Below are 16,120 nucleotides of genomic sequence, written 5' to 3'. Positions count from 1 at the left end.
ATTTAAAGTGCAACTAAAAGTTAAATACCACCTGGAAAACAAGGTGCAAGGCTGACATATACCTGCCACACAGATTTCTGAGGCACCCTGCTGGTGTATTGTGTTTTAAATATATATTTTTTTGTTACATTTACATGGTGGTCTCAGCAACAATTTCAGCTAAATTTTAACTTGATCACAATATGTCATATTTACATCCCATCTTAAAATGTACTTTCATGGGGCTGGCTTAGCACAGTGGGCTAATCAGCTGGCGTGTTATGCAGAACGATGCCAGCAGCGCGGGTTCAATTCCCGTACCGGCCTCCCCAATCAGGCGCCAGAATGTGGCGACTAGGGGCTTTTCACAGCAACTTCATTGAAGCCTACTTGTGACAATAAGCGATTATTATTATGAAAATTCTATAGAAACAAGACACCAATGTAAATAGATTTGTCATTGAATGGAAAGAGAATGGAACCTAAATTGTTTAACTGAATGCCAGATTTAAGTACAATTAAAAGAAAGAAATATTCTTAGGACTCTACCTTCCAATCAATAAATATTCACAGAATCACAAAATTGTTACAGGGCAGAAGGAGGCCATTCGGCCCATCATGTCTGCACCAGCCCTCCTAAATGAGCATTATGACTTAGTGCCATTCTGCTGCCTCATCCCCGACACCTGCACATTGTATCCATTCAAATAATCATCTAATGCCTTCTCAAATGCCTCGGGTGAACTGCCTCCACTACACTTCCAGTGCGTTCCAGACCCGAGCCCCTCGCTTTGTGAAAAAGTTTTTTTCTCACATTGTATTTGCTCCTTTTGCAAATCACTTTAAATCTGTGTACATATTAACTTGCTGCCTCCTGTACTGAGGGAGATTGTTATTGTTGTGCTCATGATGTATTCACACATTTGAGAAGGAATGATCTATATAATAATCAGTATTTGCAACAGTCGTGCATGGTGTCAGTTCTCTCTTTGTGATTACATTGAGATGTATATGAATATGCATGTTCATTCAATGACGCTAGACTTGACGGAATCTTTTTCCCCAGTGAGTAACTTATCCTTTACCTAACGCGCTTGGCATTTTCACTGCTTTGCCATGCCTCATTGGTTTATTTATTGATAAGAAATTAAGATTTCAAAAGGCCACATCATCCATGAACTTGCATGCCTCTATTTATGAATTCAGATTGTAGACTGTTGTTATGAACTAGTGGTATGCATTCAGAAACAATAAATGGAATGGTGATGTGAACAGTGTTGTCAGGTGAAGACAGTGCAGGAAGTGACCAGCTATTATCACCTGAAGAGAGGCTACCCTTCAGACGATCTAGCACCAGGAACAAAAGCAGAAGAGGGGGAACATGTTTATTGCTGACCACGGGCGATTATGCGTGTAATACTGATGGAGGGATCAGGAAAGGTATGCAATTCTACTTAGACATCTAAAAAGACATTTTGACATTAATTGCATAAACTAATGTAGAAAATGTTGTGCATTTTTCATGCCATATTTTTCTGTGCAGCCATTTTTCTCATATTGCATTAGCTAATGAACATCCTGGTATACATTTTTAAGTGTGCGTTTGTGTATGTTTTAAATTTAATCAAACTACAGTCAGTTCTCACACATAAAAGGCCATCAATGCCTCAATTAGCCCAGACATATCCTCGTAGTTCACCATTAATATTTAACCCACATGCTGTGTTTCGCTACTTGAATTGATTCTTTAAAATAGCACAGAATATCCTTCGCCATACAATTTTTGTTTTCCTTATTTGCCTTCACCTCAGCATATTAAAAAACGCAAACTAGTCGTAGCTAATTTCTATTCAATTAAGTTACTCCAAAAGCTTTTTAATTTGTAGTTGTCTTTCTGTTTTTCTTGATCACATTTAATCCAGTGGTCAGGATTAGTCACGTTATAAAAATGACTACCAATATTTAGTGTCTTTTTAACAGCTAGTAATTTTCTTTCTGCTCGATCTGTAGCACACTAGAATTCAGCACTATATTAGCACAATCATTAATGCATTTTTGAACAGAGGGAGCTACAATCACTCTTAATGTGACAGTTTACAAACAAACCAGCTTGTCGTAAAGGAAATCATTTTTGATTGCACTGCATTTTGTAATGTTGTTTTCATGGCTGTTAACTGATGCAAACTGATATCTGTGCATTTTCTTTCCGGATAAGGATATGAAAAGTCCAGAAGCTTAAACAACATAGCTGGCTTGGCTGGTAATGCTCTAAGACTGTCTCCAGTAGCTTCACCCTACAGCTCACCTTGTCCCCTGAGACGTTCTCGATCTCCCATTCCATCTATATTGTAAACAAACATAGAATAATTTATTCAAGTTAACTTCTGCCGCAGTATAATATAATTAAGAAGCAGCTTAAGTATAGACCGACTAGTAAGATTTAAAACCTGCATGATATAACTGTAAATATAAAGATACTGCATTAGCCGAAGTTTCTGACCTTTGCATTTAATCTTTGCAAAGTAATGCTTCTTGCTTATATGTTAATTTTACTGCATTAGCATTGCAAATTAAGGGCATTTAGAAGATCTGCTTAGCCACTATGTTCAATGACAAGTGTTTTTCAGGGAGATACTGAATACAAACATGTGCTTCCAAATGATATCACTCCATTGGACCTTCATTTCTGTGACTTTGATCCATTTCGAAGATGTCTTGACTTCTGTCTGAGTCCACACAATGTGGCTTGGGTTAAATCATTTGCATGGAACATTCTGTCTCATCGTCTGCAAGCAATGTGTACTTTCTGGAACGTGGATGGCTCTGGATATATGTGTGTATTGCACCATTTGCTGACCAAAACAATGCCAACTGTTCTGCATGTTGGGATTTATGACTGTTCTGTAGAGCAGATGAGTAATGAAGTGTATAGAACTGAGTGTTTCCAATTGTTTACATGCAGATAACTGCAAAGATGTTGTCTTTACTGGTTACACGCAAGCAGAGACAAGCGCTCATTCATAATGGCTTCAGGAAGGCTCAAACATGAAAAGAGGTAACATATCCATCATCTGGGTAACATTTCAATCCAACAAGAAATGCCTAGCTGGTTTAGCTGAAACCATACTGGACATTCATATTCATGTCTTACTTCTCAACTTATATATGTACCTGTTAACTAGATGACTACTGTGTGTATATAGTTCTATTCCAATAAGCATGATCTGCATGATAACCTCTTGTAAAATATGTATCAATGGAAATATACATTTCTGATATTTAGAGATGTACATTGTTCAATTTTGTTAACATCATCAGAAAATATATTTATTTTAAAGATTTCAGCAATGGATTTAATATAATATTGGTGCTGCTGTTACTTACTGCAGTGTTATACTGGTATCAAGGATTTTAGACTTTCGAAAAGGTAAAGGGATTTTAGCCATAATAAGGATTTCTCTGGACAAATGCTGCATATGAAGTGACGTTAAGCATAGCTTGTCTCAGAAGTGTCACTGGTAAGACTTAAATTGACTCATTTTACAAATGTAAGTATCTGGAACCAGTTATCAATGAAGTATATAAGTGGTAAAGTGGATGAGCTAATTATAAATATTGTGTATATGCGGTTATGGGGTGCTGTGGCTGTTTACTGAGGCAGGATCTAGTTATGCTGAAATCAGTCATTACGGAAACTGTATATAAAACATGTATATCATTGATAATAGCAATGTTTTTTCTGTATTAACCCTGTTCCCTGCAATAAGTCGACACTTTAGTGTTATAGACATGTACAAGCACGCATATACAGGAAACACTGCTGGATAAAATAAAATTTTAAAAATCATCTGGCATTTAATCATATCCATCTTGAATTATTTTCTGCTATTTTTGTGAAGTCGTTAATATAAAATATTTTTGTGCAATTTTGTTACAACCTATTGTTATTGTTCAATATTTTATGTTTGTGAACATATGAACATATTAAACATTTATTTTTTAATTTACTGTATGTTTTTGTGGTCTGTAATGTACACAATCCGGGTACAGTCTACAAATCATTAAACTATTTGTCTCAGATTCATAGCAGTGTTAAGGTGATGAGAATGCACCATCCTTTGTTAGTCACTTGAATTAACTGAGCCGCATAGTCCTATTCCTCAGGATATGAAGGGCTGAATGGCCTCTTTCTGTACTGTAGTTCTTCTGTGAAATCAACTTGCTCTTTATTAGCATCAGGTGACATAAACTAATGGAGGACCCAATGCACTAATAGTAACATTTTTTTTAAAAAACCATCGCACTATTGGAATATTAATTGAGACATGTTAGGCACAATTTTTATCCAACAAGTAGAGACTAAATGGCTTATGCATGAAAAACTGCAAGTGTGTTACAAGTGAACTATCAAGAGATATTAACAGAAATACCTATTTTCCTTTATACCAGGATAGATTCAAAAATAGAAATCAAACTGAGATAGATTTACCCTAGTGTTTTAGAGATGTGACACTTTACTGTAAAGTGACGAGGAAGATGTGATATCCCAAAGCAAAATAATTGGTTGTGTCACTATTGCCATGGCTGTCACTGTAGAAACCTTTCCAGTTGGGTAGTTTAGGTCACGTGTTCTCTGTTGGCTATGTAGCTGTTTAAGGATTGTTTTCTCAGTGCCTTGATTTTCTGAAGGGAAGGTAGGCACTCGGATTTGAACGGCCAGCATGTTCCATTACCTTCATGTGTAGACTTAGAATAAGTACAGTGTAATATGTGAATTACATAACTAGCTGAACAACTGAGCTCATGATCTAAGCATGACTTGGTAACATTTGTTTCAAAGTACAAACTCTAAAAATATCAGCAATAAGAGCTTTAAGTGAGTACTGGTCACGAGTTTTAATGACAGATTAATTAATCATATGAAAGACCTTTGGGAGATATAACAATCAGCTCTGACTAGGATCAGTTGTTCTCTTTTTTTGGTTGTGTTCACCTTCCATTGATTAGCAGAGGATTAACCAAGAAATGTTTTGAAAGTTTCAGATCACAGCTATGTTGCAATCTAGTGAACCTTTTTTTTTTGTCACTTTTAATTAGCTGGGGGTGATACAATCTGGGCCTTGTTGATGTTTTCCTCAGAGAAGCATTCATGATAAACCAATTTTCCAGGAAATAAAGAAGTCACTTTTCATTGTGGCCACCGCTTCAACTTTATGGATATTTTAAGACACTGCAAACTCATTCATCCAGTTACACAGGCATTCAAGCCACACAGCAAAAGAGACAATGACACCCCAACGAGCAATAACCAGAGTAACAAGAATGCTGCTAGATGTTCGTTTCCACAGATTAGCTACAAGTTTGAATTGCTCTGGCTTTATCGTATTACTGTCAGCTATAAATTTAATTTACTTGTACGAACTTTAAAACTTCTAAAATTTGACTGTGATAAGCCAAACAGTTATTTCATATTTTTCTGCTCCCAGGGAATAGTTTCCTGAGGAGCAGGGAATATCTAAGGGTTTAGAATAGCGAGGCACTGGATTGCCATGGAGGAATGATTTTTCTCAGCAAGGTACCAGAGGGAATCATTATAACATTTTGGCAATAGTATAAATAGATTGCAAGGAAGTTTGGGAATAATGCATGTAAATGTCAATCATTTATTGTGATTGCGAAAAGATACAAATTCCCCTCAGAGAGATACTCAGATATCAAAATTAGGACAGGAATGTTAGTTCTGGTTAGTTACCTCTGCCCATTTTAGGTAACCTAGCATCAAAAACAGTTGGCACTAGATGCACCGAAGAAGTAATTAATAATGTAACATGTTTGCTGTCCTGTCTTCTCAAAATGCTGAATTCCTTTGTAAACAATTGGCAAGGTGGCACAGTTGTGCTGCACGGTGGCACAGTGGTTAGCACTGCTGCCTCACAGAGCCAAGGACCTGGGCTTGATTCCAACCTTGGGGGACTATTGGTGTGGAGTTTGCACATTCTCCCCGTGTCGGCGTGGGTTTCCCCCGGGTGCTCCGATTTCCACCCACAGTTCAATGATGTGCAGGTTAGGTGGATTGGCCACGCTAAATTGCCAAAGTACCCAACGGTTAGGTGGGATTACGAGGTTACAGATGACTGGGCCTAAGTCGGGTGCTCTTTCAGCAGGTCGGGCAGACTCGATGGGCCGAATGGCCTCTTTCTGCACTTTCAAGCTTCTATGGTTAAAATTAGATTTGGTTTCTTTTGTTTGGAGATCTTCCCTCAGTGGTTGTATTTTTCAGGTGATTGGAATAATCTTAAACTGTGTAAAGTTGCTCATATATGGAGGACGAGAGGACAAAGGTACAAAAATGAACCAGCATTTTCTATGGTCAATACTTGCCGTGTTTTTACCGTCATCATTCTCCAAACTTGCTGAATCCTTAGCTTGTCACTCATGGCTTCAAACCCCACTCCGCAAATCCGGTGCTGCACAATGGTGCAGGTCAAGGCTGGGATTTTTGCTCCAGTTGCTAAACCTGCCCAACACAACTGGGCGTAGAAAAATATCGCGAGAACTGCAAAGTCATGATTTATGTCAGCGTAAATAACGTGATTGTCCCCTTTCCCCTTCAGTGACGGGGTACGTTGCCTGACGTTCAACGTTGGGAACATCATTTGAATTTGTTACTTATAATCATAATAATAATCTTTATTATTGTCACAAGTAGGCTTACACTGCAATGAAGTTACTGTGAAAATCTCCCCGTCGCCACACTCTGGCGCCTCTTCGGTACACAGAGGGAGAATTCAGAATGTCCAATTCACCTAACAAGCACGTCTTTCAGGACTTGTGGGAGGAAACCGGAGCAGCCGGGGCAGCACGGTAGCAGAAGTGGATAGCACTGTGGCTTCACAGTGCCAGGGTCCCAAATTCGATTCCCTGCTGGGTCACTGTCTGTGCGGAGTCTGCAGGTTCTCCCTGAGTCTGCGTGGGTTTCCTCCATGTGCTGCGGTTTCCTCCCACAGTTCAAAGACGTGCAGGTTAGGTGGATTGGCCATGATAAATTGCCCTTAGTGTCCAAAAAGGTTAGGAGGGGTTATTGGGGTACGGGGATAGGGTGGAAGTGAGGGCTTAAATGGGTTGGTGCAGACTCGATGAGCTGAATGGCCTCCTTCTGCACTGTATGTTCTATGTTCACCCGCAGGAAACCCACACAGACACGGAGAGAACGCGCAGGCTCTGCACAGACAGTGAGCCAAGCCGGGAATCGAACCCAGGTCTCTGGCGCTGTAAAGCAACAATGCTAAACACTGTGCTACCCTGCCGCCCACGCCCCTAGCCTGAATAATTTCCCCGCCCCAACAGAAACTCTATCCACGTCGGCGCCAGGGCAGAACGGCGTGAAACCCGACAGATCTCCCAAAGCGTGCACCTGGTGAAAAGGTGAGTGTATCTCTCAGAGGGGCAAGGGTACTGCCTGGGCAGTGCCAAAGGGCATTGCTGGCAGTAGTGCCTGGGCAGTGCCAGGGGATAGTGCTCAGGCAGTGTTGGGGGCAGTGACAGGGTAGTGCTGTGGTCAGTTGTGGGGGGTCGTCCAGTCTGAGATTCTTTGCTCTCTCTGTGCTGGGACGGCCTTTAAAAATGCTCCCCCGATCCTCAGCTGACTAAGATGCTGGGGCAGGTGGGGGGGCGGGGGGGGGGGGGGGGGGGGGGGGCGGGGGGGGGGGGTGCGAAACAGAGGCACCCCATCAGCGATACGTCTTGGCCCGTCCCTTGAATAATTTTTCCAAGGACCTGCACTATATGGAAGAGAAAGCCACCAGTGCTGTCAAAGGCTACAAAACCACTTTTCCCACCCAACATCAGCCATCGCCAGTTTCTGGGAAACTCCCACCCAAAAATCGGGGCAGATTTACAATAAAACACACCGTTCCCTGGCATGAGATATGGGGGGGGGGGGGGGGGGGACACTGATGAATGAGTTTCAAAACACTCCCACCTGTATTCACAGCGTTACCTTCACTGGAAGAGCATTGATTCTAAACGGTCATAAACACAATATGTAAACACCCTAATTGATTGTTGATCAGTGCTTGGATATAATCGGAGCATTCTGGGTTTTGAGGTCGTCATTATGGGCCAGGGTTTAGAGAACCCCAAAGTGTATCATGGAGTTCACCTGACCCACAACTTTTAATAGTTTGTGGTATGGGAAGCACACGGCCCACTCTACAGATGTGGTACAGCAGAAATGGAAAAGTATTTTTTAAAGCAAAACAATGTTTATTCAATGAACTCAAGGTAACCTTTTTAAAACATACAGTGAACATCTTAGCAACCATTAATTCAAACACAACCCCCAAAGAATGCGACCCAGACTTGTGAGGACAACAGTTATCCACACGGATGCTCCTGGTCATTAATGCCCCAGTCAAACTCCTGCAGTGGATTAACGATCAGCTCAGCCGTGTCGCAATTCTCTGGGAAACATCTTCTGGCATTTCCTTTTCAGGGAAACTCTTTGATGACCAGAAAACAACAATGACTCACATTTGTGGCACCCCATCAAGATAGCAAGAGGCCCGAAGGCACCCCACAGGAGTGTCGCCAAACACATTTTGACACCGAGTGCATGGGAAATGTTAGGGCAGATGATCAAAACTTTGTTCCAAGAGTTGTAGGCTTTAGGGAGGGTCTGAATGGCAGACAGTGAGGTAGAGAGGGCGGAGGGGTTAGGGAGGGAATTCCAGTGCATAGGACCAAGGCAGCTGAAGGACAACCACCCAATGCTTTTGGGATGCTCAAGAAGCTGCCGATTTTCTAGGCCGGGATTCTCCAGTCCGAGTTTGCGGCGCCAGCACTGCCAGCGAAAATCCGGAATTTGCTGCTCAGCCAAAACTCCATTCACTGCAGCGGGACCGGAGAAACCCAGCCATCAGCGAGGTCGGAGAATACTGCTGGCGTGAACGGGCGGAGAAGGCTGTCCTATATATCATGCAATAGTTACTCGGCTGGATTCTCCGTCCCACCGTGCCACATTTCTGTTTCATCCCGCCAGCGGGATGCTCTGTTATACTGGCTGGTCAATGGGATTTCCCATTGTGGGGCATCCCCACACCTTCGGGAAACCCCCAGGCTTCTGGCAAAATGGAACAGCCCGCCGCCGGAGAATCCAGCCCACTCTTTCATCCAACAAAATCGAAGAACTGTGTTGAGATACTAATTAAGATTAAGATGGGTGGAATTTGCACGCAAGGATTTTCTTTTGCCTTTGCTTTATTTTTATAACGAGGTGATTGCACATACTTGTATAAAATGACTATGACCACTGGGAGAGGATGAGTCAGAAAGTCATGGTGAACCGGGAAGTCAGGATTCCCCATCACCTTGTGGGATCTTAACACCACGGCGGCCGGAATTCACTGGCCGTTGGGATTCTCTTTTCCCGCTGGCAGCGCACTCCCACCTGCGGGTTTCACAGCGGCTTGGGTGGTTTCAATGGGAAATCCCATTGACAAGCGACGGGAAGAGAGGATCCAGCCGCCAGCTACTGCACACTGCCGAGAAATACGCCCGGGGGGGGGGGGGGGGGGGTGCGCACGGGGAAGGAGAATTCCACTCAGCATGTGTGTGGCATTACTGTTCCGTTGTCCACACAGGAGTCAGTCATATTGAAGGTGCAGGCCGCTGGATCAGGTGAGTCTGCGCTGGGGCACCAATGGTGGCGGGGGGGGGGCATCAATCAGGGGCAGTTGACACAGACATTTTATGGTCATGGCTAGGGGCGGGGACAGAATCAGAGGCCTGGGTTGGTGTGGTTGGTGGTATGGTGGATCAGAAGCTTTGTGAGATGTTTGGGGGGGGGGGGTGCTGCAGGGGCGGGTGGGAGGAATCCAAGGACTGACATGTGCCAAAAAGACAAGGGAGAAAATGGAATCAGTGGCCTGGAGAGGATGTCTGAGGCCTGGGAGGGGTGTAATCGACGCCTTTTGGGTTGAGTTGTTGTGGGGTTGGGGGACATGAGGAGGCCCCGTGTGCAGGATGAGGAGGGCTGCCCAGTCACAGAGGTTCCTCAGATGGGCACGTTGGATTCAGGCTGTAGATGTAATGGCATTCACTTCCTGGATCCACCATATCCTAACTGGGATGTTGCTGCTGGATTATCCAAGACCTGGAAAACCGAAGTGGAAACTGCTGAGTTCGAAAATCAGAATGACAATGACATTTAAAGTACCATGAACTTGCTTGCAAGGGAGCTAATCACCCACATAATACCTTGTATCTGTTCCAGGTTGGATCAGGAATGCGATATTTAAGACTTGAACTCCACTCCCTCCCCCCACCCACCCCTCACTCCCGACTCCCTCCAACACTTTTTTTTGACAAAATCCTCCTCTGCCTATCAGCACATATAAATTGATGAATACTACCTGGTACCTTTTATACCCAAATACATCAATTTTGAATAAACTGACATCTCCATGTTTAGGGTACTTTGGAAATCTTGGCTTTCCTCTGTCCTAATGGTCATGATTTTACTCGTCCCGCTCCCCACCCACCTCACCACCATTACCCTCAATCTTCTTCTGCACCACCATGCCCTGATTGACCACTCCCCCACCCCCCACCCCCAGCCAGTGGCCCCTCCCCAATGTGAATATCCCTGGCCAGGCAGCCTTCACTTCCCAGTTCCCCATCAAATTGCCTGTCAAAATGGTTAATTTCTGGTTGGAGGCCAGAAGGCAAAAGGTGAGTAGGATCATGGGGAGCGACGTTGGGTTGGTCCCCCAATATCGACCTGCCACCAGGGCATCTTACCAGCAGGGTGACAGGAGGCAGAGAATCTACCTGCCCCAAAAATGTGGACCGTCAATTGGCATGGTTATTGGCCATGGTACATTGCTACCAACATGGATAAAAGAGAGGGGATAGGCAGCTTCACGTGGCTCCCAATATCTCCCTGAAGGATCTTCTCCTCTCAGCCTCGCCCCACCCTGATTTATTTAATATCTTTTTCAACTACTCTCCCAAAGTGCCTTGTCTTCCTCAGTAGAGTGACCACCTCTCCCAGGGGGGCTGCTGAGGCGTCAGAGCTGCTGGGACTCTAATCGGGCTGGCAGGATCCGGAGCGCACCCGCCATCCTTAATTAGATGGTCAGCTCACTGCCTGCTAATTAGAAGGTGGTATGTGACAAATTGCCAAAGGGATCCTGCTATTGGCAAGTATGGGCTTGGGACACAATTTGGGTGGGAGTTTCCTTCTGTTTCCAAAGGCGGGAACTTCCAATTCTGCCAGCGGGGACTTCTGGTCCTGCCAACAGTGAGTGCCCACCACGGCTTCCCCAGATGTGAAGGATGTGAACAATAGGAAGCCTCGTTGACAGGACCGGAAGATCCCATCACCAGCCAATGGTAGACTGACTCCGCCTTCGCAAAATACTCTGCAGGAGGGGAGTGGACGATCCCGCCCTTTAGTGTTGGCCATAACATTTAAGCCTTTTGCGGCTTGATATTGTTTTGCAAGGTTAAAGGCGCTGTGTAATTTCAAACTGTTGGTGACGTATTTTGAATTGATGCTGACCTATGGGGAGAAAATGGAGCAGTGGGATTAGTTTTCAACTGAGACAGGGCTTTGGGGGAGAGTGGGTCACCTCAATTAGTTTGAGGTGATGTAAGGTGTGGGGAGAGAATGGGACATTGAGATTAATTTTGGATAATGTGGGGCTAGGTGTTGAGATAGAGTCGGCGAGATTAGATTCAGGTTGATACAGGGTTATGATGTGAGAGCGGGGCGGGGGAGTTTATTTTGGTTTGCACTGGCAGTGGGCCGACACGACACACTGGGCCACATAGCCTCCTTTGGTGCTGGAGCTTCTTACAGCACTCAAAAAAATTTGGTTGCCTGATACATTTTTTATCATGCAGCATGTCAACACAATTTTTGTATTGCTGTCCTTCCAATTTTTGTCTGTGAATGTCACTGAGAGAATAAAGGCAATGGGCTGGATTCTCCGATTTTGTGGCTAAGTGCCGACGGCGGCGTGGGAACTGTGGCGTACTACGATGACAAAATCAGCGCCGAACCCTCACCGATTCCGGGGCCAGTGAGGGGCTAGCAGCCACGCCGCGAAAACACCCGGGCTCCTGCAACAAAAGCGACCACAGAATGGCCGGGTCAGTGGCCGCGCATGAGCACAGCAGCGGCCGCGCTGTGCAACATGGCGCCAGTCACTAGCGGACCTGGCCTGCCAGATAGTGCCCTCATGTAACCCCCCCTCCCACCCCCAAACCAACCCCCACAAGTCAGCCCAGCCCCCTGCCAGTGGAACGGCTCCCCCCCCCCCCCCCCCCCCCCCCCGCCTGTGCCGGCACTGGACTCAGTCCGCAGCTGCCACGCGTGACCCGCGAACGGTGCGAGCGACGCCGTCTGGGACTCGGCCCATCGGGGGAAGATCATCAGTGGAGGGCCTCAGGTGACTTTCTGAGGCCGTCCCGACGGCATGCGGCCTACTCCTCGAATATGCCGTTTTCCAGGGGCTGAGCATCGCAAAAGCGGGGCCAACGACGATTTTGGCGGAAACAGAGATTCTCCGGCCGATTGCCGAATGAAATTTCGGCGATCGGAGAATCCAGCCCAAATGTGTACTTATTTAGATTTGATTTTTATGGTGATGCATAGTGCACTGCATGTCTGTGACATCTAATGCTGCAGTAGTCTAATGTCGTATCCAGCTTTCTGTTATATATTGTTAACTATTCATGGCATCAATTTCCATGCTGATTTGGGGGAAACTTACCTGTAATGTTCATTTTCTGGAGGTGCGAATATCCCATTTGCGCCACCTGTATGCCAGTGATCACTTAAAGATATCAGTTTTTCAGTAGTTCAGTGGATGAGGGGAACTGTCAACTTATAGATTAAAAAATGGGACTAAAGTATCATATAATCATAGAATTTGCAGTGCACAAGGAGGCCATTCAGCCCATTGAGTCTGCACTGACCCTTGGAAAGAGCACCCTACCCAAGCCCATGCCTCCACCCTATCCCCATAACACCACCTGACCTTTTGGACACTAAGGGGCATTACCAATTCACCTAACCTGAACATCTTTGGACTGTGGGAGGAAAGTGGAGCACCCGGTGGAAACCCACGCAGACACGGGGAGAACATATAGACTCCACACAGACAGTCACCCGAGGCTGGAATTGAACCCGGGACCCTGGAATAAGGCGGCAGTGCTAACCACTGTGCCACCGTGCCATAGTGACATTTGTGCGGCTGCACATAGTTTTAAATTGTTCTTTGTTCTTTTTAATTTGCCCAATGCATACACAAAGGTATTCAATCACCATTCTCAGTGATGACATGGTTTTTCCCAAGTGTTCCATTCTTTATTTTCGTGATGTGCATTTCTTATGGTCCTGTCAATTGTTTTTTCAAAAAAAGTCTTCCATACCTCTGCCATTCCGGTCATTTTCTTTTTCAAAGATTAAATTCAGAATCGAATAATCGAAAATTTAGAACAATTTGAATCTGAATTCAAAATTTATCCAAAAATTCAGTCTTAGCTGAGGAGATTAATGACAGAAAAATAATTTCCCAGGTTTTTGAACTGTGGACGATAAAGCTGCAACAAACATTAATATTTAACTTAAAGACGTGTACAGTCAGACATGTTTGCGTCCAATATTACCAGAGATTGGGTGTGATCTAACATCGGGAACAACAACGCTATCTAACGGTACTCTACTTTTGTTAGTGCCCCGGCGCTGAACACACCTCCCCCCCCCCCCCGCCCCCGCCAAGGCTACACTTAGCATCATTTTCTACACTGAGGACCTCCAGTGAGCGGTACTCCTCAGTGCAAGAAGAGATCGGGGTGCCATTTTTAAATGGCGTCCTGATCTTTTGTCAACTCAACACAATCCCAGACTCCACCAACTCACCTCTAAGGGATTCATCGAGCCCCCCCGGCTCCCCAGCTCATACGGGCAGGTCACCCCCAGGCTCGATCCTGGTGAGGGCAAAATGCCAGCCTGGCACCCTGGCAGTGCACCTAGGCATCCTGCAAGTGCCATCTGCCACCCAGGTAACACTGCCTGGGTACCAGGGTATCCCGGCCAGGATGCCAGGCTGGCCAGGTGGCACCAACAGTGCTAGGATGCTACCCTGTCTGGAGGTCGACCACCCGGGGGAAGCTGGGGTGTCCTCGGCGAGGCCAGTAGGTACCAGGTGGCCTTTAGATCCAGCATGAGCAGGGCTAAGTGGGTCCTTAAACTCACTTAGCTGTGCAAGATTGGGTCTCGCCCACGATCTGCTTAGGCCTCATGAGGCATATCGGCCTCTCCCGGGATCTACCGGCCGTGTCCAACTCTAATTCCGCTGGGACGCGGTGGGTGGTTTCCGCCCAGTGTGTTAGATAATTGCTAATATTTCCCCTTATTGATGCCCATGAGTGTCCACATTTAGCAACAGCAACTCAACTGATTAAAAACAGCAAACTAATCCAAATTATTCATGCAGTTGGGCAACATTGAAGAAAAGAAACTTGGATATGACAAGGTTTTAGGATGTCATTGTTTGCTTTGCACAATGCAAAACTATGTAAGCCAGATTCAAAATAAAGATAAGGGGTGAAATCTTCCGATGTTCAATCCGGCGGGATCTTCCAGCCCTGCCTGCATGGAGTGGATTCAATGGGAAATCCCATTGGTAGTGGTGGGACCCAAGATCCCACCGTTGACCAATGGCAGGCCGCCTCTTGCTGCTAAGAAATACCCCACGGGGCGGCCAGAGAATTCCACCCAAGGTTTCTGTTTTTTTGATTTCCAACATTGGGATCAGGTGGGGGTTTTTGTTATCAATGTATTAATTAGAAAATGACATTGTTCATAACAACATTAAAAAATTGGAGTGTCTCCACCATTCAATCATGGCTGATCTTCTATTTCAACACCATTTTCCGGCACTATACCCATATCCATACCCATATCAGGGGCTGGTTTAGCTCACTGGGATAAATCGCTGGCTATTAAAGCAGACCAAGGCAGGCCAGCAGCACGGTTCAATTCCCGTACCAGCCTCCCCGAACAGGCGCCAGAATGTGGCAACTAGGGGCTTTTCACAGTAACTTCATTGAAGCCTACTCGTGACAATAAGCGATTTTCATTTCATTTCATTTCCCTTGATGCTTTCGTACATAGAAATCTATCAATCTCAGTCTTCTTTCTTCTTATTTTTCCAACTAAGGGGCAATTTAGCATGGCCAATCCATCTACCCTGCACATCTTTTGAGTTGTCAGGGTGAGACCCACGCAGCCACAGGAAGAAGGTGCAAATTCCACACGGACAGTGACCCGGGGTCGGGATCGAACCCAGGTCCTTGGAGCCGTGAGGCAGCAGTACTAACCACTGCGCCATCATGCAATCGATCTCAGTCTTGAACATACTCAATGACTAAGCCTCCACAGCCCTTTGGTGCAGAGATTCCAGAGAGGCTAATTTTCTTGCCTGCTATGCGTCGTCGTGCCAGACTGGCTCATGACCCGAAGTGCGCTGCACCTGTCCAGCTTGTGCATCTTTTAATGTAACAGGAACTGTGGCCTATCCGCATTTCAATACAGGCCCACTCTTTGGCAGGGTCTTTTATTGGCCAATATGGGAGGAAAGGGCTATGGGCAGCATGGTAGCATAGTGGTTAGCACAATTGCTTCACAGCTCCAGGGTCCCAGGTTCGATTCCCGGCTTGGGTCACTGTCTGTGCGGAGTCTGCACGTTCTCCCCGTGTGTGCGTGGGTTTCCTCCGGGTGCTCTGGTTTCCTCCCACAGTCCAAAGATGTGCAGGTTAGGTGGATTGTCCATGTTAAATTGCCCTTCGTGCCCAAAATTGCCCTCAGTGTTGGGTTGGGTTACTGGGTTATGGGGATAGGGTGGAGGAGTGGGCTTGGATAGGGTGCTCTTTCCAAGAGCTGGTGCAGACTCGATGGGCCGAATGGCCTCCTTCTGCACTGTAACTTCTATGAAAGAGGCATGCAGCTTTAGGTCTGAGAGGCCTGCAGGCGTAATCCTGCACAATGTAATCAAAGCAAAGTACCGAGGGTGCTGGAAACCTGAGCTAGAAATAGGAAGTGCTGGAAAAACTCGGCAGGTATTGCAGC

The 16,120-nt window shown here is 45.5% G+C and overlaps 1 protein-coding gene across 2 annotated transcripts in view; it reads left to right on the top strand.

Moving 5' to 3' along the window:
• LOC140396470 (voltage-gated potassium channel KCNC2-like) overlaps positions 1 to 3,982 on the top strand; it is a 168,294-nt gene extending 164,312 nt beyond the window's left edge. The window contains exons 3-4 of one of the 2 annotated variants that reach the window (XM_072485121.1): positions 1,255 to 1,419; positions 2,942 to 3,982. In XM_072485121.1, coding sequence (XP_072341222.1) covers positions 1,255 to 1,419; positions 2,942 to 3,003 — 227 coding nt within the window. In that variant the 3' untranslated portion in view covers positions 3,004 to 3,982. Of the gene's footprint in view, positions 1 to 1,254; positions 1,420 to 2,194 lie in introns of both variants that reach the window. The other variant, XM_072485120.1, reaches the window with a different exon arrangement.
• Positions 3,983 to 16,120: the final 12,138 nt, after the last annotated feature.

The sequence above is a fragment of the Scyliorhinus torazame genome, chromosome 19, assembly GCF_047496885.1.
Source record: "Scyliorhinus torazame isolate Kashiwa2021f chromosome 19, sScyTor2.1, whole genome shotgun sequence".
NCBI classification, from domain to species: Eukaryota; Metazoa; Chordata; class Chondrichthyes; order Carcharhiniformes; family Scyliorhinidae; genus Scyliorhinus; species Scyliorhinus torazame.
This window is presented reverse-complemented; position numbering and strand designations above follow the sequence as displayed.